Source organism: Rhipicephalus microplus, unplaced genomic scaffold (genome assembly GCF_043290135.1).
Source record: "Rhipicephalus microplus isolate Deutch F79 unplaced genomic scaffold, USDA_Rmic scaffold_48, whole genome shotgun sequence".
In the NCBI taxonomy this organism is placed as follows: domain Eukaryota; kingdom Metazoa; phylum Arthropoda; class Arachnida; order Ixodida; family Ixodidae; genus Rhipicephalus; species Rhipicephalus microplus.
The window spans coordinates 2,468,096-2,493,442 of NW_027464621.1; the positions used below are offsets into that span (position 1 = coordinate 2,468,096).

Here is a 25,347-nt window from a genome sequence, read left to right on the forward strand (position 1 = left end):
CCTCGCTGTGTCAGCCTCATGCAACTTGGCCCTCCGCCTCAAAACGTTGCTGACCCTTGCTCTAAATGACACTCTCACTTTCTTTCACTGGTGTCTGCCTTGGCACAGTCATTTTTGTGCACTTGCACTGTGTGGGTTATGCTAATTGAGCCTGACTGAAGAATAGGTGTTAGGATGAGAGAGAATGCATTCTCGTGGGTGAGCATGAGTGCACCAGTGTGTGAACAAGAGTAACTGTTGGCAAGCATGGTTGTGAATATAATTGAGTGCTGTTCACTTTAAATACATGCGAGTCTGAATAGTGGGTTGTAGAATATCAGTGAGTAGACGGTATGATCGTGAATGAGTTCACTGGTGTGACCAGACTTGAGTATGCACTCTTCCAGGTGAACTTGCGGCAGTGCATTAGCAGCCTATAAAACCAGAAATTGAACATAATTTTGATGCAAGCATGGTTGTTGCTCTGCATTGTGAAGTGTTTCGGTGAGGTAGTGAGCTGGTGGTGAAAATTTTGAAGTGCATAGCGTTTGAGACAGACTTGTGTGGACAGACGCATATGTCATCTTCATGAGTATGGTATAACCTAAAACAACCCACGTCACGAGTTTGTGTTGTCAGCCATGCTGATCATGTGTACTCTCTGTAGTTGTAAACATAACACTTGCATGCATACGTCACTGTTTTGTGTTGTGACGTCACCAGCTGTGTTTGCAATAAAACCACCCTAGTCCTACCATCCTTGGTGCTCTCTCAAACCGAGAGCATGATCGAGAGCCATAAAAATACCTCATAATAATTACCCAGGGAATACAATAATTAACCGTTACATACTTAAGCAAACAATGTTTCCAGCCACGAGTTTGTAGCCACCTATTGAAACGGAAAAAATCAGCATGCAAGATTTTTGTGCTCCTTTAATTATTTTGAGAGCGTGAGTGTATTGTCTTGCCACATGCATCACCACTCCGTGCTGTCGCTTGTGCAGGAGATGTTGGATCAAAAAAATACCATGTGGCAGCCAATCGGAAGATTCCAGTTATGCAGCCAAGCTGGGTGAAGTTTTTCTGGGACCAGGAGCAACACAAGTTGGCCCATGCTTCCAGCCCTACATACTCCCACCTGCGGTTACCAGCCTTCAAGGGCCTTGTGATAACTGTTTCACAGGTATGAGACTACCCTGAAGTGATCAATGGTCAACAGTTGTCACTTGCTCTGCCCTTAACAGCGAAGTTGTTAAGGAAATCCTTCCTTGTTCACCCCATACCAAAAAACTGCCATAATAAGCGAGTATGTGCCACAGAAATCGGGGTGGATCCCACTACTCGGCACCACCAAACATGAGAAAGGCAACAGTTAGTTTAGTAAGCAGGTATGTGCCACAAAAATTTCTACGGCCTATCTGGAAACTTCATCATTATAAATGGGTATGTCCACAGAACAGAAATTATTTAAATTCCACACTTTCATTTAAAAGGAAGAACGTAACAGTTAGCCTAACAAATGGCTGTGAAGCGATAGTGGTGAGCCAAAAGTTCCTGTGCGTATGAAAGAATTCTAGGGAATGGGAAAGGTAATGGAGGCAGCGAAAAGACCTCAAACCGATGGGAAGCGTACCCTAATGAAGACTTGTTGTGTCTGTGACTGTCAGTGGTTTTAGTTCGACTCTAACCTCTCTGGGCAGTGTATAAACAACCTTGCATCACCTAGTTAAAGCCTAGTAACAGCCTAGAAGCTGCCTAGAAACAACGTGAATCGCCTAAACAAGTCTTATAGAAACAATGTATAATCTACCGGATAAGTCTTCAGAATCCTCCACTTTTTCGGTTTCAAGGCTTGCACGGCATAGTGCAAGCTTTGCCAGTTTTCATTCAACTATATTTGTGCTGGAATATTGTAACTATTGACGATGCAGCTGACTTTTATACTTCTAATAATGGGCTTTACAATACAGTAGCAGTGATGCTACCGCTGCAACAAATTTTTCTGTCGGCTACACCCTGTTACATTTACTCAAAATATGGCGAGTCTGTGCCCAACCTGCGCCAAAGGGTGGGCTTTGTCTTACAAAAACGAAACTACTTGAGGTTCTTCCATTGCAAGTGACATCGCGGTGCACCTGCGTATGACGCAACCTGAGTTAAACCAAGCCAAACTAGGTGAAAGGTCACTTTGGAATGCATTTAAAGCTCAGTTTTTCAGACTTTTTAGGGGACCTCGAAATTGTCTGAAAAAAGATTCGTAGCTTTTCATACCGCTCAAGTAATTGAATCACCACAGCTGCGTGGGAAATAGCTTCAGTGCCTCCCAGAGTAAATTTCTCAGGCATTTTAGTGCACGCTCCGGATCTCGTACATATACATTCAGGACCCGCCGACGTCCATTGCAAATTTGCATCGCGTAATGGGCGCTGCCGATACCAGCAAAGTACGAAATAAACTGTGGCTTTAAAGTATGGAGCATGTGGAAACGGTGACGCAGAACATGAAGGATGTGGCAGAAGGGAGGAATACTTGTCCGGACCTCCGCGATGCGTTTGTACACTTGGAAGATGCACCACTGTACGAAAATCTCTGCCACACAAAACTGATCTTTCCTATAAATATGTGCAGCATATCGTGAACACAGCTTACGTCGTTCCTATCGGGGTGCTTTCGTACTCATGTGTTTGTCATAAAAATGTGTTCTTGATGTCCACTCCATTCGTGATCGCACATGGATACGGCGATGGGGAGCTGCTTTTGTTCATAAAGGCACCGCGTTTGGGTGACGCACTTAGCTGACTCGTACAGAATGATACTGTGGATGGCGGCGCGGCGCGTGTGGGTGAATAAAAGTGTGCAATGCGCTGACAACTGCGCCACACGCAGTAACAAGCAGTTAGCTGAAGATGCTTATCATAAAGTGTCTTACTGACCCGTTTGCTGCATTGTTTCATCATGCCTCCGAGCATTTCCGGTGCTTATCCGTTACACATAACCTCACTGCGCCTTGATACCGGCCCCTTCGGATTTTTTATTTGCTTCACTCTGTGGCAGGTATGCATTGCGGCAAAGCCAGCTTTTGGACATTGTTTCGACGTCGAACGATTTTTGAAAGTGCTCGTTTAAGCCTACGAAGTCATGGACGTAGCAGAGGTGGGGACTTTAAGTAATGCTGTTTCAAATTTGGAATGCTGGCTGAAAAGTTTCAGACGTTCTTATACATAGACATACTTCAATAAAGCTTGTGATGCTGTCGCGAAATCGTCTGAATTTACTAGCAAGTCTGAAAAGTTTGGCATCCCGAAAATTGGCAGTCCACTCATCTTCAGCCATGCTATAATGAAGTGCTACGATTTTAAATTTCATCATTGACTTTTCCTACTAAATATGGTCAAGTTATTTGGGGGTGATATAATTCTCTTTTCTTCTATGGTACTTCTATTATGCTTGAATAGCGTGCAGAACATCGTGATTTTTTCGTTTGCGTGTCATGATCACAGTATCCAAACAATGGCAGGGAGGAGAAGATGGAAGCTTGCGATGAAAAAAAATCCGTTAACTAGGATTGTGTCAGGCCGACATTTCGACTTGTTTTTCTCAAGGCTAGAACAGAACAGACTTGAGGAAAATAAGTCTACTTGTCGAAATGTCGGCTCGATGCAACCCCCCCTGTTTACGTATTTTTTTCATAAATGCAATATGTGTCTTAAAATTTAAGCAATATCTGCCCCGAAAGTCAGTTTTGCTGCTCCAAAATGCAATTTTGCCTGTTCCAAAAGCTGCGCCAAAGCAGCCTAAGCCGGTAGCATCACTGCAGTAGTATAATTTTAAGTCTGAGAAATCCAGGAGTAATTGGAATCGAAATGTAGCAGACATATTGAATGAAAAGTTGAAAAACAGTAGATACCTTGATTGTAATACCCTTTCGATTATGGATTTCACTAGAAATCGATTTGTTTGTTTATCTGTTTAATTATAAGTAAAACCTCATTAATTCGTACTGTTATTTTGAAATTCCACTTAATTCAAAATGTTTCCACAGTCCTGAATTTTGAAATGTGAGACTGAGCGGACAGTTTGAAGCGCCGGTCAGCACCAGTCATGTTAATTCGAAAACTTTGGGCGCCGTGTGCCAATTCCCGATCTCGATTTCGCTGCAAATTCCTGGAAGCGACGACCCTTAAGAGGCACAAGGCAGTTCAACATAGCAATACTAATGAGTGGCAGCTGAGGCAGCCCAGCCTCGTCACTTCCAGCGGGGGGAAAAAACAATACTGTCTTGTGGTTAATCAAAATGTGCGCCTGTGGGAAACAAGACGTGCTTCACTGCAAGACACTGCTGATGCATGGGCGGCATAATTATTGTATGTTTCTCACAACGCCAGCGGATGATGATTTACCCATTCTTTCTAGGATTGTAAAGAAATTAATAAAGGACAGTTTGGCAGAATTCGCAATGTATACGAACCTCCGATTACCGGTTGCTGCAGCAATTCGATCCTTTTCACTGCTGGTGGAGTTCTTGTGTGCAACGACTACTTCGAAAACGAAGCTTGGAAGTTTCAACGATAATTTTTTTTTCAGCCGAAACATATCGCGAATTCCATCACACTTGTCATTATTGAATTCTTTATTTTACGAGAAAGAATGGGTGAATGGCAGTATCATAACATGCTGACGCAGCGAGGACCAGACAATATGCTGCCCGCGTGTCACTACTGTGGTGCGGTGAAGGTGTCTTGTTTTTCATGCAGGGGCACATGTGGCTGCATTGAAGCCGTGCGACGCAGTGGTATTTTTTCACTAATTCTGACCTCACCAACACTGCCAAGCTGCTCGAAGCTTCTCAGAGGCTTCAATGTTGCCAACAATAGCAAATTTACACTTTGAAGTGCTCAGACGAGGAAAGTTGTTTGCTCTAGCTATCATAGAATAATTTTTAGGGGCTTTCTTTGCTATTGCATAACTAAAAGGTGTTTTTTTAACCACCTGTTTCAAAATAGCTTTTCTGCTCCTTAAAAAGCTCCAAGAATAATGTGATCTGTTCCAGCACAGAGTGCCTGGGACACAGGTGTGCACATGTACGGCTGTTTGCTTAATTTTTTTAATTTGTGCTCGTTTGAAAGAAAGGGCATGCAGCTTTCTGTTTTCCATTAAACCAATTTAGCATCGTGCTGGCATTTAGTAATTTGCAGACACATTTAGGGCATTGTAAATAAACAAGCTAATCTGGTGAGAAGCCAATGAAAGGAATTTTATGTTTTTTTTTCCTTTTTGTGTTTGGTCTTTACAAGGTCACCTAAATATTCAAACATTGCTTTGCGCATCTAAAAATTTAACAGGGTGTTTCTTTACGTCCACTGTTTACATTGTTTGCACACTGAACACAGTTCAATATTTGCCGGGTGTAAAAACAGCAGTAGATATTCTTTCTTTTTTTTTCTCCCTCCCTCTCATATAGACAAGCACTTAGTTTAATTAAAAACAGTGGTCTTTCGTTCTCCTTTCTTTTTTTTTAAATTTTCAGGTACCAACTGCTGAACGTAAGCAACTGCAGGCCCTTGTAGAGTCGAATGGAGGCTCCTATTCTGGCCAGCTACATTGCAAGAAGACAACCCACGTGGCTCTTTTGGATGCATCTGGGGAGAAGTACAACTATGCCCGCCTTTGGAAGCTGCATTGTGTTCATGTTCGCTGGTTGTATGAAAGTGCAGAAGCAGGCTATGCTCTTGATGAGTCACTTTATGCTTTGGAACCAAACGAGATCTGCAAAAAGTCAACACCCAACCAGTCTCTTGCAGATGGTCCATTGCCCTCCTGGGACTGTAGTGTCATCAAAACGGAAGATGCCACTCATGTAAATGATACTGCACGCTCAAATGAGAGCACTTTCGCCCTGCGTGAGCACAAGCCAAGAGATCCAGTTGATGATATTGACATCGATAAGTTGTCCTCGTGCTGTGGTCAGTTTCTGGATGGCTGCTGTGTACTTCTGTGGGGCTTTTCCCAAGAAAAACTTGAGAAAATGAGAAAAGTTATCAATGCCTGTGGGGGAGTGCGACTTGATGAATACAAGGAAGAAGTTACTCATGTTGTAGCAGCTGAAGGTTCTCACTTCATTTCAGAAGTGATGAAAATGATCAAGAAGCATGGTGGTTCACCTTATGTTGTGTCTGCATGGTGGTTTGCTGAAAGCTGTGCTTCAGGCAAGCTGCAGAAGATCAACACATACCTGCTGGCCGAGCTGCACTCAAACGTTGGAGGCACTGAGCTGCCTGCAAAGTGTATGCCCAACGTTACAGAGACTGGCAAACGATCTGTGACACTAGGAAGTGAAAATCCACTTTCAAATGATTTTAGTGATATTTTGGAGCAGTATAGAGTCTCTAATAATGTTAGTATGAATGGTGGAGATGGTGCATCCACTTCTCGTCATGAGAAAAATGATGCTGCACATACAACACGCAACATGAAGACGAGTGCAGCACTGGATTCTCTCGAAGCTAGCATGAAAAACAGCCCAGTGAATAAAAAACAAGTGGCGAGTTACGAGTCCACTGATGCACTCTTCACAGGTATGGTTTTCAGGATACATGACTTCAAAGAAGAAGATAAGCTAATTTTGGAAGAGTGCATCACACACAATGGAGGAAGAATTTACAGTGGTGACATCTCAAGGAAAAGTATGCAGCAGTTGGTAGAGATAGTACCACTTGTCATAGATCCCCAAAAATACAGCTCTCTCGATGGCTTGTTGGTCACATACTGTTGGCTAGAAGCTTGTGTTGACAAAGAATCTTTGCTTAGCTTTGAAGAGGACCCATTATTCCAGCCATTCACAAAGGCCCCTACAAATTATCCTCTGTGTGATTGCGTCATTTCCTTCAGCCAGTATGGGAAACCAGAGCGCGACTTTTTAGTTCACCTGGCTGAATCGTTGGGTGCAGCTTGCCAGGAATTTCTTGTGCGGTCAGTGCGTCCTAAAAAGCAGCGGAAGCTTTTGCCCAACACTCACTTGATTGCACGCGAACCTGAAGGCAGTAAATTTGAGGCGGCTATGAGTTGGGGCCTGCCTGTAGTCACCAAAGATTGGCTGGTGGCTTGTGCAAGGTATGGTGAAAAAATGGATGAGGACATGTTTTTGCTGAGTAAACCTACTCGCCATTCTCGTAGTGGCAAGTCTTCATCTGCAGTAAGCAATTTGATTGCTTTAGACCAAAATGGATCATCTGCAGAAAAGCATGGAGGGCAACTCGATGATCAAAACAGCGTAACTCTTCTACCTGAAAAAGGATTGCATAGCACACTTGATGAAGAAGCTGAAACTTCCAGTGTTCTGCCATGTAAGGAAAACACCAGACAAGATTTGGAAGCATATAAAGCTCAAGCTTCAGCTTCCCGCACCACTTCGATGTGTAAGGAGCCTGAAAATTTTGCTGTTCATGGCCCATCTTTCACTACTGAGCAAACTGATAATGCTATTGATGAGAGAAGTAAGATAGTAGCTGCTGAACTGGCAAGGTTGGGCACTCCCGTCGAAAGAAGGAAAGTTTCCGCCGGTGGTTTGTCAACTCCAGGAAGCTTTCTAAAAAGTCAGCGCATTCGAGAACTTTTGTCGGAAAGCCACAACAGCATGGGCAGTAGTATTGCCAGTGCAGAGGCCAGCAGTGAAGACGAAAGTTTTCAGCAAATTATAGGCTCCACCTACAGGCCAAAGCTGAACATTGGAAGTCCAGTTCCCTTCAATTCCTGCAAAGAAAATGTGAATACTCCAAGAAGGTCGCGCCCTTTGTCCCTTGGAAAACAAATTACTCGAAACTTTGACCAAATCCTGGAACAGTTTGGTGCCAATGAAGACCTTAATGGGCTGCTGGACAGCTCGAGCCCTGTACCACAGACTAAGCCAGTGCAAGGTGCACCAAAAGCATGCCCTCTAGCAGGAGCAGTTGTATGTGTGTCAAAGAGGCTTTCGCATGTTCAGAAGGAACTGGGAGACATTGTTTGTGAACTAGGTGGAGAATTTATTCCTGCTTACTCAGATCATTGCACGCACATGGTACACCAAAGCAAGCCGGGAGAAGTGGTGCCGCGGGAAGTGCTGAAAGCCAGAGAACAAGGTAAACGGCTTGTAAGCTCAGGCTGGGTCTATGCTTGCAAGGGCTCGGGTTCTTGGCTTGATGAAGCAGACTTCCCCAGTGCTCATGATGATAGGCTTTCTCTCATAGGGCATGTTTCTACCATCTGTGTTCCTAAGCAGCGGTCTCAGCAGAGTATTTCCTCGCAGCTTGGCTCACCCAACCTTAAATCACCTGCTCCTGGTGACATCGTTTTACCAAAAGCACCTCAAAGCATAGAACCACAACCTCAGAGGCTCACAGAGAGCCAGCAAAAAATAAATGAACAGCTAGACGAACTCATGATGGCTGCAAAAGCAGCTGGGCGACGGCAGAGCTTGAAGCCAGCTCCCGCACCTGTACCTGCTTCACCCATTCATCCTGTCCTCACAGCAACAGATTCTACAAAGGCATCAGTCATAACTAGCCTTCCCTTACCAGACTCGGAATCTCAGTTTGTTGGCATTACTTGGGATGACCCAACACGAAGGTTGGAAATGGCTAGGCTTGCTGGAAAGCTGGCAGAAATGGAACCTGCTTCTCAGCCAGCAACGGAGCAGTCCCCTGACAGAGAAGATGATAATGTATCGGAGGAAGCAGAACCAGCAGCGCAGCCACCTCCGAAGGTGTTTGTGACTTCTGGCTTCTCAGATGAACAGAAGATGCGTTATGCATCAATCATATGTGAACTCGGTGGTGTGCTGCTTACATCCAAAGCTTACAGTCCAGGAATGACACACTTGGTCCTGTTCCAGGCCTTAAAGAATGAACGCTATCTTGCAGCTCTTGCTTCCGGGAAATTTATCTTGCATGCAGCTTATCTAGACGAGAGTGCCAAGGCTGGAAAGTTCTTGGATGAAGAGGAATATGAATGGGGTGGTCCTTTGACTGAAAGTTGCCTTATGAACCTCTCCACTGCATCAACAAAAAGCCACAAAGGCAAGGTAAGTGTCCCCACTACGGTGCTGTTTTCTCAAATTAGTTTTTCCCCCCATAGTTCTGGCAATTCTTGCAGTGTAAATTGAAATAGTAGTGTCAAAAATAAGAGCAGTGTGTAGCTCAGACCACTTATAACATAATCGCTTATAGTGCAGGACTGGCTCTAATGCAGTCTTTTTCAAGTATTCTTTACTATCCTCTAGAACACTATGTACTTGCGTTCCGCTCATTGTGCAGCCATGCGAGTGTAAGTGCTAGTTGTAATGCAGCTGCTGGTAAGTCGCTCAGACAGCACAGGGGCATAGCAAGGAAGGACTCTCTATGCATATGCCCCTTCCAAAATTTGTCTACATTTAAGGTTGGTCGCCACCTTCAAAAGCTGTTTTTTTTAAAGAAAAAGAAATGATTTTTTGGGGATTTCATATTTTCAAGCTTTCTATCCATTCAAAAATACTTGGCAAAAAATTTATATTACATTAAGCTGTTCGAAAGTTCTATTTTTTTTAACCCTCTGCTGGATGCAACCTCAAGTGAAGTTTTCAGATTCTACAGCACCCACTAGCTCATCATAAATGTTTTCTGTATACATATTACATAATGCAAAGTTATCCAAGTACGTTCTAAAGCTTGTAAAACATGACGTTTTCAAATTATTTTAGAAGTTTCATTACTCGGCTGTGGCACTGTATTGTTTGTTGCATGCATTTTTTTGGGCAGTCTGTGTTTTTTTGTATGCTATTTCGACTTCTTGGACATAGCTCTCGCTTTTCAAAAAAAAAAGTTGTACTTCATGAAACACAGCGAAGTATAAAAGAAGCATCCATGCAAGTATGCGAATCGATATACCAAGTGGGGAGCACGGGGATGAGAGTTAACTGGAGGCACAAAGCAAGCCAGGAAAATAATACATGCTTCATCTTGCTCAAAAGATGAGTGCACCACTTAAAAAGAGGTGTCGAGCTATAAGCGAGTTGACTTTCAGGCATTTGGAATGCTTCTTTGTTACAGGGCATTCGGTTTCACTCTTTAAATCCATTTTCTTCAAAACGTTCTTTTTTTTCATCCTACAGTTACATGAACAGTGATAGCTTTTCTTCTAATAAATATTCTCACATCAAATTTTTCATGTTGTTCCTTCATAGTTGCAAGTGTGCATTCAAGCAAAATTATTGAGAAGCAATAACTTTTTGTACTATGGGGCAACTGCGGGCAAACTGAACCTGCCAAATGTGAACTTTTTCCGTCTCTTTATGATCCACGTTACAGACATGATTGTGAAGGATAGATGCACAGGGTGTCTTCCAAGTCTCATTTGAGTCACACTAACAGTTTTTAGTGGTGACTGTTAAAGCAACATGCATATTTCGGCACATATTTATTTTTATAAGTTTTTTATTTTTAGCTATTTCATCTTATTAAAGTTTAAATTTACCTAAGCCGTACTAGCCAAAATCATAATTACAACTTTTGCACTAAAACTGTATAAAATTTTTGTCTAAGGTGGTAGCCTACCTTAAAACAATGCTTGACAACACACTTTCCCAGCCCTCATATCAGGTGAAGGACCGGCCTCTTCTAGAACAATCCTGGCTGTGCCACTGACAGGCCGCTAGCAAGCATGTTTTTCGATGACGTACACCATCCAAACCGGAAACAGGGAGCGCATTGTGGAGGAATCGGAGGAGGAGACTTGCAGTGGATGATCCACGAAAAGTGGAAACAAAGAAAAGATTCAGCATTAGGCAACATGATCTTTGCTCTGGCAGCTTGTCTGTGTACGCTTCATACTGAACCCTTGAGCATTGCTGCTTTTTCTGCCTGTCCACCTGGTGTTTGAAAAGTTAAACATGTCGTATGACATGACCCCGAGGTTATGAAAAAATTCCTCCCAGAATTTGTCTTGTATACATTTTTTGAAGAAAAGGTTAGAAAAAAGATAATTCCACTATGATGATCCACTTAAATTATTTGTTCATGGTGATACAAGTTGTATGCAGATACCATGCATGTTGTTTTGGCTGCACTATCAGTTTAGGCAATATTTCACCAATTTTTATCCAAGCTTTTGGGCTTTATGTCTGCGATTGTGTTATTGCCACAAATTTTCAAGCTATTAATATTTAACAGTATAGGACTCTTGTACTGGAGGCATATTGGTCACAAAGACGTACTGTGGCACCATCATGCAGAGGCATCCTGTCACGTTCAAGGTGGGATTGCTCTGCCAGCCCTCTCCCGCCCAGCCTGCAGCCTCTTTAGAGTCTCCTTTTTTTATTGTTTTAGTTGTACACTAATGAAATCAGTCAAGTGCACTGGTGTCTTCGTCGCGGACTACACGAAATGCTGAATAACTGCTTTGAAAAAAACCTTGCGCTCCTCATGAAGACTTAGACATAATGCTGTGACTGCCAACGTTGTCTACTATTACTGCGGGGCCTGAGCGTGCTGTTTCTGTAAAACGTAACGACCTATTTTGGGTCGAATTGAAACTAAGCGTCAATTGGGCTTTAGCGTGTGCTTCCGGCAAATACACATCTCTTTATTTTAAGAAATGCATGCAACTTCATTCATTGTATGTTTGTATTTAAGAATGTGCCGTGGTTGACATGACAATTACCGCATTTACTTGAATCTAGGCTGACCCCCAAAAGTTCGAAGCATGAAAAAAAAAAAAAAAAAAAAAAACTTGCCTCGAATGTAGGTCGAACGAAACATCGAAGACAGCGTTCACAAAAGGAAAACATTTATTAAACGAGTAGATGAAACAAAGTAGTTGGTTCATGATGCAAATAACTCAAGAAACTTACAGCCGCCAGTCCTGTTGTGTATTTTTTTGTTGTCGGTTTTCTTACGCGCTGGTTCTAGTCATTTGCATCATAAAGATGCCATACTCATTCGGAGTCATCGTCGCTGACTTTTTTGTCGCTGCCTTCAAACAGTGCGCAATTCTTGGCGCCATCAAGCGCATTGGATATGCCGCACCTCTTTAAAGAGAGCACAATCAAAGTTTCTGGGATGTCGTACTACGTTGCTTCCCCTCCAGCGACGCACATTTTTTCGTCCACTCCTAATTCTTGCCCGGCTTGAATGTTGGATGATGACTCCGTGGCTAGGGCTACTTTGTTTTTATAAGCGGCACTTTAATGACACCGCCTGTCGGGAGTCAATGAGCTACGCACACACAAACCACTGAAAGGGCGACTCGAAAGACAAATGGTGCACCTCAACAATCGCCACAAAAATCAAAATGGCGGCCTCACATGTGTACTTAATCCTTTCAGACGCCACCTATGAAAAACTGTCTGTAAATGTGTCAAATTGTCACAGCGTGTTTTTAAGACCCTCAATATTCTAATGCAACAACAATAATTTTATGATAGATTAATTTGTGCATTTTATAGTAGTTAATAGAAATTAAGCTTTACTTAAATATCTACTTATCCTGACGATGTTCATGTTTGGTTCTTGTATATATAGAATCAAATTGCAGAGTGGAAATACAGTGAAAATTGGTTTCTGGTTTGGTTGATAGAAAAGAAAAAAAAGCTCGACATGGCTCCAGGAAAGCGCCACGTCGAACGGCTCATCGACCATGGTATGCCTTCAGAAAAGCGATTATATGCAACAGTACGATGAAAACTGAAGTTAAATGAAGACACATTCATTAGGCAGAAGGTTCATTTTATCTAAACCTCATTGTGTCTTGAACTTTTATATCACCTAGTCGACATAGCTAGCAAAAACAAGTGATGTACACAATTGTGTACAAAGCGTCTGAAAGGGTTAAGCCAGGTGTTGGCTTGGCCATGAACGGCTACAATACAGTCCAGGTTGGCTTGGCCATGAACGGCTACAATACAGTCCAGGTGGCACTAGCTGTGCACCAGTTTTCACAATGAAAATTGGTGCGTTTTTGAAAATCCTCGGGTCTAAGCCGACCCTAAAGTTTGATACAAAGAAATTAAAAAAAAAAGAAACTGTTGACCTCGATTCGAATAAATACGGTATGCGCGTATTCCTGTTTAGCTCACACATTTGTGTGGAACACGATAGTGGATTCTCCGTTTTATGCAAAGCAATCAAGTATTTTGAGCTGCATGCAGCCACAACTTTGGGCACATGCAAGGGAGCCATACGCATGCGTGTGCCTCATTCGTAGCTTTAGCTAGATAACATTTCATGTGAGCACAAGTTTCTCTGTGGCATGATTTTTTAATATTTACCTGTAGTTCCTTATTGTGCAAATTTGCCATACAGACCACTTTCAATCGCCATCAAGTTTCGTAGGCAAGAAAATTTTCTATCATTAACTGCAGTTCTCCAGCTTCTTCAAAGGAGCCAATTGCAATAGAAAAATACGGTCCCTATTGGGCTCTATTGCTATAGAAAATGCACAGTGTGCCAGCTGCCTGTATTGCCTCATGCGTTTAAACAAGTGAAGTGTGGCTTACCATGGTCTAAATAGCAATTTTATGTTTCACTTAAAGTGCCAGCATCCAGCCTTTATAGCTTCACTGATAAGTAGTCTGATACTTTGCTGATATAATAAGAATAATAATTGCTAGGGTTTAATGTCCCAAAACCACCATATGATTGAGAGATCCTATAGTGGCCCCGCAGGGGCGCCTGCGCAAGTAGGCGTTTGGTGTGTAGAGACACCACGGACCCGAGCTAACGGGGGAGTTTCTACTCCCTCCCACGCCTAGCCGTGCGTGGCATTGCCGTGTCCGGGGAAAAGGGGATCCTGGGGGTTGAGCCGACGCTGGGTGATTGGACCTTTGAGGTCCCCCGGCAGAGGCAACACACCCCTTTGGCCCCGGCTTCACGTAGACGGCACCCCTGGGCTGACCCACCCAGGGGAAATCGGCAGTCGCCTTTTCCTATCTCTCTCTCCCTACATCTTCGTCTTTATCTCTCACTTTTTATCTGTCCTGTCTTCTCCTCTCTTCTGTTTACTTCCAAACTTCCTGGCGGCTAGGGTTAACCCTGTGCAAATAGCCTACCTTAGTCTAGGCGCATTGGGTTATAGTAGCATTGTACGGCTGGCGTCTGCAGGTTTTAGCACCCGCAAACTTGTAGCGTCCCCTCGTTGGGCTCCGTGGTGGGTGGCCGCCAACGCTTCTGAAGAAAATTAAACTGGCATGCATAGAGCATTTCCATTATTAAGTGATCGTACCGCCTTAAAGCGCGTACGCACCGAAGACTTAGGATTTTTCAACCGATCAACTGAAAACTTCCCCCATTTTCATGTTATACATAGTGAGATAATCAGCAAGCAAGCCAAACTTATACATAGTGAGATAATCAGCAAGCAAGCCAGAACTGTATCCCCCTTTGTAGTAGCCAGATGTCTCACAGAAACTCTAGGAGCCGGGTACAAAGTTACCAAAATGGCCAGCGGAGACCTCCTCCTTGAAGTTCGAGAAAAAGAACAGTTTGAAAAGCTACAGAAACTTTCAACTTTTGGTGACACTCCCATCACTGTAACGCCACACAGATCCATGAACACAACCCGTGGAGTAGTATCTGATGCTGATTTGCTCAGCTTGACTGAAGAGGAACTTCTGGAGGGGTGGAAGAGTCGGAATGTGACCAATGTACAAAGGATCACCATTAGAAGAGACAACAAGGTAACACCAACAAAACACCTAATACTCACGTTCGCTTCCAGTAATCTGCCAGAAAGTATTCAAACAGGGTACACTAAGACGTCGATCAGACCATACATACCTAACCCATGTCGTTGTTTTAAATGCCAGAAGTATGGCCACGGCTCACAAAGCTGTCGTGGTCACCAAACTTGTGCGCAATGTGGAGTGTCAGGCCACAATTCTGACAATTGCGAAGAACCATCACACTGTGTGAACTGTGGCGGAAATCATGCCGCATACTCACGGTCTTGCTCATTTTGGAAAAAAAAAAAGGAAATCATCACACTGAAAATTAAAGAAAATATCACATTCAAGGAAGCAAGACGAAGAGTGTCGCCATTATAATATGGCGCTACATATGCTGATGCGGCGCGTCAGGGGGCAACGCCGCACCAGCCCTCGTCACTCCTTCGGCCAGCGCAGAGCGAGCCGACGGCTGTGGCACCTGCCCCCAAGGCGGCAGTAGTTCAGTCTACTCCGCCTCCTAGCGAATTGAGGCCGGAGACTCCAGGGTCCTCTGGTCTCAAGGCCTCCCCTCACCAGGCGAGGCCTCAAATCCGAACCACCAGCTCGCACGTGCGGGCATCCAGTGCCTCCGAGGAGGTAATGGATACGTCGGCACCCTTGGTGCCGAAAGAGCGGCGTGGCTCCTTGGAGCGCGCCAAGAAAACAAAAAAGCAAATAACAGGGCCTGGTAACGGCCCTGTTAAGTGAACTCAAACTCTCCCTCTAAACAGCCACTCGCTTTTCGTACACACAGCATTATTTTACATTCACAATGAACACTCAAATTATACAATGGAACGTCAGGGGCCTTCTCAGAAACCTTGACGACATCCAAGAACTCTTACACGAACACTCACCAAAAGTGCTGTGTGTACAAGAAACACACCTTAATTCAAAACACACAAAGTTTCTTCGTAAATACGCTATTTTTCGAAAGGACCGTGATGATGCCATGACATCATCTGGAGGTGTTGCCATCATAGTGAATCAAGGAATTGCATGCACACACTTACAACTCTAAACATCCCTTGAGGCAGTGGCTGTTCGAGCGGTTCTTTTTGATAAACTGATCACAATCTGCACTATTTACATTCCTCCTAGCTATCAGCTGCAAAAACGTGATTTACACTCTTTAATTGATGAACTTCCGGAACCTTATGTTCTCCTTGGAGACTTTAATGCGCATAGCAGGCTATGGGGTGACTCTCGGTATGACGCGCGAGGTCGACTGATCGAACAGTTCCTTCTCTCGTCGAGCGCGTGTCTCCTAAATCGAAAAGAACCAACCTATTATAATCTCGCCAATAACACCTACTCCTCCATAGACCTAAGCATAGTATCTCCATCTCTTGTGCCTCTACTCAGTAATCTGTACGGAAGTGACCACTTCCCCGTAGTTTTGAGCACAAATACAGTAACTGAATGTCCACCACGTGTTCCCAAGTGGCTCATAAACAGAGCCGACTGGGAACAGTTTTATACCATCGCTTGTCTAGGTTGGAATGACATATGTACTTTGAACATTGATGTTGCAGTCAACTTCTTCACAGCGTTTTTGATTGATGCTGCAACAAAATGCATCCCACAAACAAATGGACACCCTGGAAAACGGCGTGTGCCATGGTGGAACTCTGAATGCCGAAACGCGCGCAAACAGCAAAACAGAGCTTGGAGGCTGCTTCGGAACTCACCGACAGCCGAAAATCTTGACACCTTCAAGAAAATAAAGTCTCAAGGCAGGAGAATGCGTCGGCAGGCCAGAAGAGAAAGCTGGCAGAAGTTTTTGTCAGGGATCAATTCATACACACAGGAGGCTAAAGTCTGGAACATGGTCGGTAGGATAGCAGGAAAACAAGTAAACACACTTCCACTCGTAAACACCCAGGGTGATACCTTGGAAGATCAGGCAAACTTCCTCGGTGCACACTTCGAACAGGTGTCCAGCTCATCCCACTATACTGACACTTTCCAAAAATACAGAACAAGAATAGAAAAGCAGAAACTCGAACACAAATGCACTAGATACGAGGCATATAATCAAGCGTTCAGTCTAGCTGAGCTCCGAACATCCCTAAACTCCTGCAGTACTTCTGCCCCAGGTTCCGACCGTGTGGTGTATGAAATGTTAAAAAAACCTACCAGCCGAAACACGAAAAACCCTACTTTGTTTGTACAATGCTATCTGGTTTTCTGGCACTATCCCTACCTCCTGGAAAGAGGTTATTATTATTCCCATTTTGAAAGAGGGCAAGGACCCTTCTTTAGCTTCAAGTTATAGGCCTATTGCACTTACAAGCTGCTTGTGCAAAGTATTCGAAAAAATGATAAACTGCCGACTTGTACATATCCTTGAAACAAACAATTTGCTCGACCCATTTCAGTGCGGGTTTCGAGAAAGTAGATCCACCACAGACCACCTTGTTCGTATCGAGGCACAGATCAGAGACGCCTTCGTCCATAAACAATATTTTCTCTCTGTGTTCCTCGATATCGAAAAGGCTTATGATACTACATGGCGTTTCGGAATTCTAAGAGACCTGTCCCACCTTGGCGTGCGCGGAAGAATGTTTCACATAATCGAAAGTTACCTGTCAAACCGGACATTCCGTGTCCGAGTGGGCACGGTTCTTTCCCAAACATTCGTCCAGGAAACAGGCGTGCCACAAGGTGGTGTACTTAGCTGCACACTTTTTCTCATCAAGATGAATTCCTTGCACTTGTCCATCCCTCGCAATATGTTTTATTGTACATATGTCGACGACGTCCAGCTTGGCTTTAGATCTTGCAACCTGGTAATGTGTGAGCGACAGGTTCAGTTAGGTTTAAACAAGGTCTCCAAATGGGCAGAGGAAAACGGATTCCGACTGAACCCACAAAAGAGCACGTGTGTCTTGTTCTCCCGAAAGAGAGGCATGCACTCAGAACCTGACATTGAATTGAACGGTCAACGTCTGTCTGTCAATGCGGAGCATAAATTCTTGGGATTAATCTTGGACAACAAGTTGACCTTCGTACCGCACATCAAGTATCTAAAAACAAAATGTTTAAAAGCCATGAATGTTTTAAAAGTGTTGTCACATACTACGTGGGGTAGTGACAGGCAATGTCTCATGAATCTGTATCGAAGCCTCATTCGCACCCGCTTAGATTATGGGGCCATTGTTTATCAGTCTGCAACACAAAGTGCTTTGAAGATGCTGGACCCCGTGCACCATTTGGGCATCCGCCTTTCTACGGGTGCTTTTCGCACCAGCCCCGTAGAAAGCCTTTATGTTGAGTCAAATGAGTGGTCGCTTCATCTGCAGAGAACTTACATGTCCTTTGTTTATTTCCTTAAGGTGAAAGCAGATAAGAAGCACCCCTCATACTCTACTATTAATGATTTGTCGAGCTCCATTCTGTTTCAAAACAGGCCTTCGATGAGGCAGCCCTTCTCAGTTCGCCTGAAAAGTCTAGCTGAGGAAACTGGAGTCTCACTTGAACATAGTTTAATGGCTCCTGTAGCATATCTGCCACCGTGGCAATGGCAGACTATAGACTGTGATGTGTCCTTTCTTGAAGTTACAAAACATGCGCCTATTGCCCATATCCGAACATACTTCCTGGAACTTCAACACAAATACACACGTCCTGAGTTCTTTACAGATGCCTCCAAGTCCAACTCCTCTGTGTCCTACGCTGTTGTCGGCCCATCCTTCTCGGATGCTGGCCCTCTACATCCAGGCACAAGTATCTTCACAGCGGAAGCTTACGCGATACTTGTGACAGCTAAACACATCAAACAATTACACATACAAAAAGCAGTAATTTTCACAGACTCCCTCAGTGTGGTAACGGCTCTGCAAAGTCTTAAAAAACAAAAAAACCCTGTCCTCGTTTCACTTTACTCCATTTTATGCACACTCTACACACTCAACCAACATGTTGTAGTGTGCTGGGTGCCAGGGCACCGTGAGATTCAAGGCAACGTGAGGGCGGATCAGCTCGCTGCATCCGCCCACAAAAGCACTGCCCCTACACCCATATCAATCCCGGCCCTCGATCTTAAGCCGTCTCTCAAACGAAACCTCAGAGACTACTGGCAGAGCAAGTGGAATACACACACACAAAACAAACTACACATTATTAAGCCACACCTTTGTCATTGGCTGCCCGTATTGAAATCGCGTCATACAGAGGTAACACTAACGAGACTCAGGATAGGACACACATACACGACACACACATATCTGTTGTCTGGTGGCGATCCACCATTATGTGACAGATGTGGTGAACCCTTAACCGTCCTTCACATGTTAATTCAGTGTAAACACTTAGAAACTCTAAGAAAACAACATTTTCCATTACTCTACCGACAACATATACCTTTACACCCTGCAATGTTTGTCGGTAGGGAACCGCTTTTTAGTCATAAATCATTGTTAGCGTTTTTAAAAGAAATTCATAGCTTTCATGTCATATACCCGGGCATACCGTAGCACGACCTCTCCTGAGAGGTTTTTGCTGCGGTGGCTACACAAGAAAGCACTTGCCTCACGGCCCTTGGACGCAAGGGTATGAACGAGTGAGGCACTTGTGCTAATGCCATACATATCCACCATCGTTCTTATTATCACCAACTTTTGTTATCTACTCACACCACACACACCTTTCACGGCATGGTCATGATTTTAATACTTGTATGTTCTTACCCGCCTTACGGCGAGGAATTTTATGGCCCTTATACAGCCGCTTATCACAATCATTGTCTATATATTTAGTAAGATGAACTGGCGCTCCTTGGCCGTGAAATGGCCCTTGCGCCACAAAACATCAAACATCATCAGATCCTATAGTGGAGGGCTCTAGAAATATTAACCACTTGGGCTTCTTTATGTGCTCCTATATCTAAGTACACGGGCCTCACGCACTTCCCATTTTAAAAGGAGGCGAAAGCATTTTGAGAATTTTGACACAGGGGAAAATGTAGCTGCCGCAGCCAGGATTCGATCTCCCAGTCGCTGCTGCTGTTGAAAGGTGAATCACTGTTCGAAGCTGACTACGTTTTCACTTGTAGCATAACACATTGGTAGCCTTCAAACTTTGAAACCCCTGCAGACGAGAAAGAAAACGTTCTCTTTGCATTTCACTTCCTCCCTCACGTCAAAGGCAGTTTTCAATCACCACACACCTCTAACAGAGACGTGCAGGACGACTCTCCACGTGGTGACTGTTGTGTAGTGCTCCTAGAATAGTTTTTTATTGTTTTTACATTTTAATATTTATAAGAACAACTTGCTTTGTACCTGAAAAAGTATAAAGTGCATTTATAATGTTTAGCACACAATAGTGTAAGCTATCTGGGACCGTACGAGTAGTAATGCATGCGACTTATCATCTCGAAACAATCGGAACGTGCGGTCTTTTTTGTCACTGCAACTTGGAGAAGCAGCACTTCTGATCACAAATCTGTGGGTCACTCTAGTTCAAAAACTGTAGTTTCTTCGTAGAAATGAAATTACAAGTCTTTTTTTCTTGCTTTGCCACTTGCACGATGATATTGGTGCAATCCAATGTTTAAGAAGTGATGAAAACAATCCTTCCAATTTGTGTGCAAGGCCCATTTAACTCGGGCTGGTTGGTGCATACTAGAATTCGGTAAAAGTGTAGGGAACGAGAAAAAAAGACTGAAAGTTTGTCCCATAAAGAACACATTGCGGAGCATTTGCCTGCAGGTCAGTTGGGAATACTATGGGCAAACATCAGCAACAAATTTGCTGAATGGTGTCATCACGCTTTTTGTAAAATTGCCATGTTGTGTGATTGTTCTGGCATTGGCCAAACTGGTTGATGGGTGAATGACAGTCTAAGGGAACACCAAAATTTGATGACTGACCGCATCAGTAGCCACTTGGCTGCATATATCTCTCAGTGCAGTTGTCGTGCCTTACTCAATTAATGCAAGATACTGAGGCACTTTCCTTTTGAGGGATAGTGGTAAACTACCATTCATGACATGAGAAAGCTTGCTGAATGTGCTCCACCCTATTCTTATAATTCTTATTCTTCTAGTTATTTCAGGTTCATTACAGCTCTGTGGTCACTAGCTGTCCTAAGTAGACTTATTCTTTTGCAACATTCAGTGCCTCACTAGCTATCTAAAAGTGGTGCTCTCTTTCGAACCTGTTGCACATTACTTTAATTTCCTGCATAGTAATTTTCAGACCCACCCATCTGCTTTCCTTGTCTAATTCAGCAATCATGAGTTGTAGCTCGTCCCCCGAGTTACCAGATCAATGTCATCAGCAAATCAGATTTACTGTCCAATAATGGGACCCTCAAACAGTTTTGATAATTTAGTACAAAGACATTGGGTCCGTGGACCAAGTCCTAAGAGTCATTTACAGACTGATGTAAGCTTTCTGCATTAACTGGGTAATTTATTACAACGTTTTAATGTTGTGATTCGCTGCAGATCACTGTGGCTCAGCCAAACTCATTTTCAACCGCCCATTCACAGCATGACATCCACTGGAAGCGCTATGTCACGCAGGCTGCTCACATAATTGGGTGTGGAATGCACAAGTAAGACCAGCTGGTAGGGTGGCGGCACTTGTCAGAGTAGATATCAACCACTCCGTGATCTGCGTTTTTGTTGCCAGGCTGTGTGCGTGCTGCTGGGTGAATGGACCTTTCCAGAAATTACAGCGCCGCGCCTTCCCCTGGTGGATCGTTGCTGGGGCATTATGGTAGAGTGGAGCGCCGGCGGTCAGAGCAGACGATGCTTTCCCGCTTTCCCCTGCTTTCATTGCGTGCCGTGAGTGGTTTTGGCTGGGGTAAGGAGCTGCTATTGTGAAGAAACGCTTCTTATGATCGCTCCGACTTTCATTCACGCATACCAGACTGTGTTATTCGTCGCAAATAACCGTAATCATCACTGAACATGCCGAATAAGGGAAGCGGCGGACACACTGGCTCGGTTTTGGGATGTGATAATACGGGAAAGTCTCTAGACGTTTCATTCATTGCTTACCCGCCACGGTGGTCTAGTAGCTAAGGCACTCCGCTGTTAGGCCGCCAGTCGCAGGGTTGAATCCTGGCCGTGGCGCCCGCATTTTCAATGGCGGCGAAAATGCTTTAGGCCCGTGTGCTTAAATTCTGGAGCCATCCACTACGGCGTCTCTAATAATAGCATGGTGGTTTTGGGACGTTAAACCCCAACACTTATATTATTTGTTCATTGCTTGGTGCTATTTCGTGGCTTCAATGTTTGTGGTGCTGCAGCTAAATTGGACCTTTGTTATCTGTGTCCTCACTGTGATTACAGGGCTGGGATTTTACACTTGCAGCTTACACTGTAATCAACTACCTGAATTTATTAAGGCGGGAGGCATAGATACCTCGTTATAAACTCACAGGGTCCCCTATTCATCCGTCTAAGATGATTTGATGGAGAAGGCCATCTTCTTTTTCTTCTCAGTCGATGTACTAATCCTACCCCGCCAGTCTTTGACTGTCAGCAGGGTTTTACCGTGGGTAAGAACCCGTGTTAGGTCGCGGCTGAGGGAGAGCACTGGTGGAGCTTGGGCGTGGGCAGGTGCCGGTGTGGCTTGAAGGGGGCCAGTGCCCCTTTTGCACCCCCCCCCCCCCCCCGGCTGACGCCCCAGCCCGCCACCATTTACATCACCCTTCGAAAACTTGCTGTACCTAACAAGGTTTGCACTGCCTCCAAGAACGGAGGCAGTGCGAAACTGATTTTGCATTGCCTCCATGATGAGACCACATAGCGCCAAGCTCAGATGTCATGCGATGACCTGATCACGTGAATTCACGTGATGTTTTGATGACGTCACAATTTTTCGCGATGTCTGACGTCATATATGTTGTCATCACGCGGAGGTTTTTTTCGATCACTCTACGTCGCCGACGCGGCACGCAAACGGTGGAGTTTCTCGTTTGATGAGGCATCTAAGGTTTTCGCCTTAAAACGAAAATTGACCGGTGGTGGCTTAGGCATCCCGTGGCATCGGCGACAACAGGAGTGATGCAAAAATCATCGCGTGATGGCGTCGCCACACGGCGTCATCGTGACATCACGGATCACCAGAATGTGTAACGTCATCATGACTGTCCCATGATGACGTCATGAGACGACATCGTTGCTTTGCACTGCTTTGTTATCGTGGGATCGGCTCGCCAATCACGGTTTGGCTGCTTACCCGCAGGTCGCGGGTTTGCGGCGGCTGCATTTCCAATGGAGGCGGAAATGTTGTAGGCCCGTGTGCTCAAATTTGGGTGAACGTTAAAGAACCCCAGGTGGTCCAAATTTCTCGAGCTCTCCACTACAGCGTCTCTCATCATATGGTAGTTTCGGGATGTTAAACTCCACATATTAATCAATCGTTAATCAATCACCAATCAAGGAGGCCGAGCAGAACCAGGTGATGTGCTGAAAGTTTGGAATGCCTCCAGTCATAAATCAGTGCAAAGCCACTTTAGACGCTGAAAACATTCGCGGGGGGGGGGGGGGGAAGGAGAGGACCAATAAATTCACTGAACAAAAAGAAACAGATGGCTATTGCCTTCAGGTCGCCTTGGGTGAATGCATGAGCAACCCTGCAAGTTTTTTTTTGTTTTTTTTTGTTGTTACGTAGTGTTTATTTTACTGTTTACTGCATGGTTATGTTCAATTGCATCTGCTTTTTATTGACCATAAACCTAGAGGCCTCACCTATTTTTGCTTCGTGCATCTCTCTCTTTCTTTTTTTCCCCTGTGTCAAGGCAAAGAGCACTAGTTGTAGTTTCATGATTATCGATACAAAAGCTACTCTCGCCGTCAGTTTATTTCACATTGTCGGCTTATGTAAGCGCTGCTTTGTCCGTCTATACCTTTCCCGCGCTAAATGAGGCTCTCACCATTGCTTTTAAAGCCATTCTGACCATTAACAACCTTCCACAGCAGCGTTTTCTGGCTTAAACCATCTGTGCCCAGATAGTGAGGGCTTATTAGCACCGTAAGAATGTTCATGCTGCGCAATTTTTCCTTCTGAATACGCCTGAGGCGAAGGCGAGTTCTTCAGATGTTTTGTCCTTGGCCCTTTTGGCAAAGGTGACAGGAATGGTTGTATGTTTTGGGCAGCTTGAAGAGGCAGATGTATACAAACGACAAATTGCTAAATTATCATAATTATAAACGGTAATGAAATAAGAAATCATAGGAGCTGAAGCAGTAAAATAGAATATTGTGTGAATTATGCACACTGACGCTCATTCCGTTGTATATTTCTTCCAATTGTTAACTAGTCATGACCTTTTGCGCAGTCAGGTCCAAAATTCTTAAGTTAATTTCTAAATCACAGTCATGGAGACACGAACTATGCAGAGACAGAAGCTTTTGTTTGAAAGCGAATACTGCATGCGAAGTATACGCTCTGTGGACGTGCTGTTAGCTGGTTTTTACTACTCTCAGCGTCTCAGGTGAAAAATTTCTCACACTCAGTATTTGAAACTGGCAATTAGTATTCAAAATATACACAGCAAAGTGGGGCTTGAACTCATTTATAAGGGTGGAATTTTGACATTATAATTTGCGAAGTGCTTGGTCTTGCACTGCATATCCCGTGGAAGCATATCACGAGTGATAGTCCCCGACATAAAGTACTAATGATGAAGCTGTACGGTCACACTGACAATAAAACAAATAACAAAAGCTTCCGCTACGCGGAAATATGGTTCACGAAGCATAGAGGACTCGCCGCGAAAACAGAGAAATATTTCCAATGCAGTGGGCCTTTTCGCAGGTACGTGAGCAATTTCCCAAGTCATTTATAAGTCAAGGATACTAGTGTTTTCTGACTGCATGTTGCTCTGGGTGGTGCCTCTTCTGTGAAAGCTGATTGAAGCAGGGTTATGACGTGCGACATTCCTGCAACGATGCGTTCGTACGCCCGTGCGCTGTGGGAAACGGGTGAACCAACGCTGCCGTCAGCAGACGACACTCCGCCGGTGCTCCGGTTTCCCACAATGCTTTGCAGCCGCCGTAGGAGGGCGCGCGTCAATTTCTGGAAAGGTCCATTGGGCTATGGCCTCTGAGATTGCGTGCAACCTGTCGACATGCAATATCGGAGGTCATGACTGGGTGAAGCTTAAATCGTCGAGTGCGCTTATGAGAGCTTTGCGATCGACAGCGTGTCTGGTGAGTTAATGAGGCAAAGCAGGGAGGACAACGAGGGTACTGGGTGCACGTGAAAGAACCCCAGGTGGTCGAAATTTCCGAAGCACTCCACTAAGGCGTGTCTCATAATCAATTATCAACGAGGGTATGATATAATCATTCGTACTAGCCTTAGTACACAGCGTGTTGCTAAATTTGTAGTGCGAATGGTTTGATGATGCTCTAGCCTGAATGCTGACAAAGCTTTGAAAAATCGGTTAAAATCGTGGTGCGAATGGTTTGATGATGCCCTAGCCGAAATACTGGCAAAACTTCAAAAAATCATTTCAGTGTTCCTTTAACTCATGTCCCTAACTCTTCCCAATCAAGGGTAGGAAAACCTCATCTGTAAGCATGCAACTGAAAGATATGCTTATAGAGGAAGTTTTCTACTGATGGTGCAATTGAGGTCGCACACGTGATATGTGGGCTCTATGACAACATCTATAGTTTCCAGGGAGTAA

The 25,347-nt window shown here is 44.3% G+C and overlaps 1 protein-coding gene across 4 annotated transcripts in view; it reads left to right on the forward strand.

The window, feature by feature from the left end:
- The window catches only part of mus101 (mutagen-sensitive 101), a 67,772-nt gene that overhangs the window by 36,709 nt on the left and 5,716 nt on the right, over positions 1 to 25,347 (forward strand). For 3 of the 4 annotated variants that reach the window (XM_075884785.1, XM_075884784.1, XM_075884786.1), the window contains exons 3-4: positions 986 to 1,164; positions 5,509 to 9,039. In XM_075884785.1, coding sequence (XP_075740900.1) covers positions 986 to 1,164; positions 5,509 to 9,039 — 3,710 coding nt within the window. Of the gene's footprint in view, positions 1 to 985; positions 1,165 to 5,508; positions 9,040 to 10,579; positions 11,665 to 25,347 lie in introns of those variants that run through there. The other variant, XM_075884787.1, reaches the window with a different exon arrangement.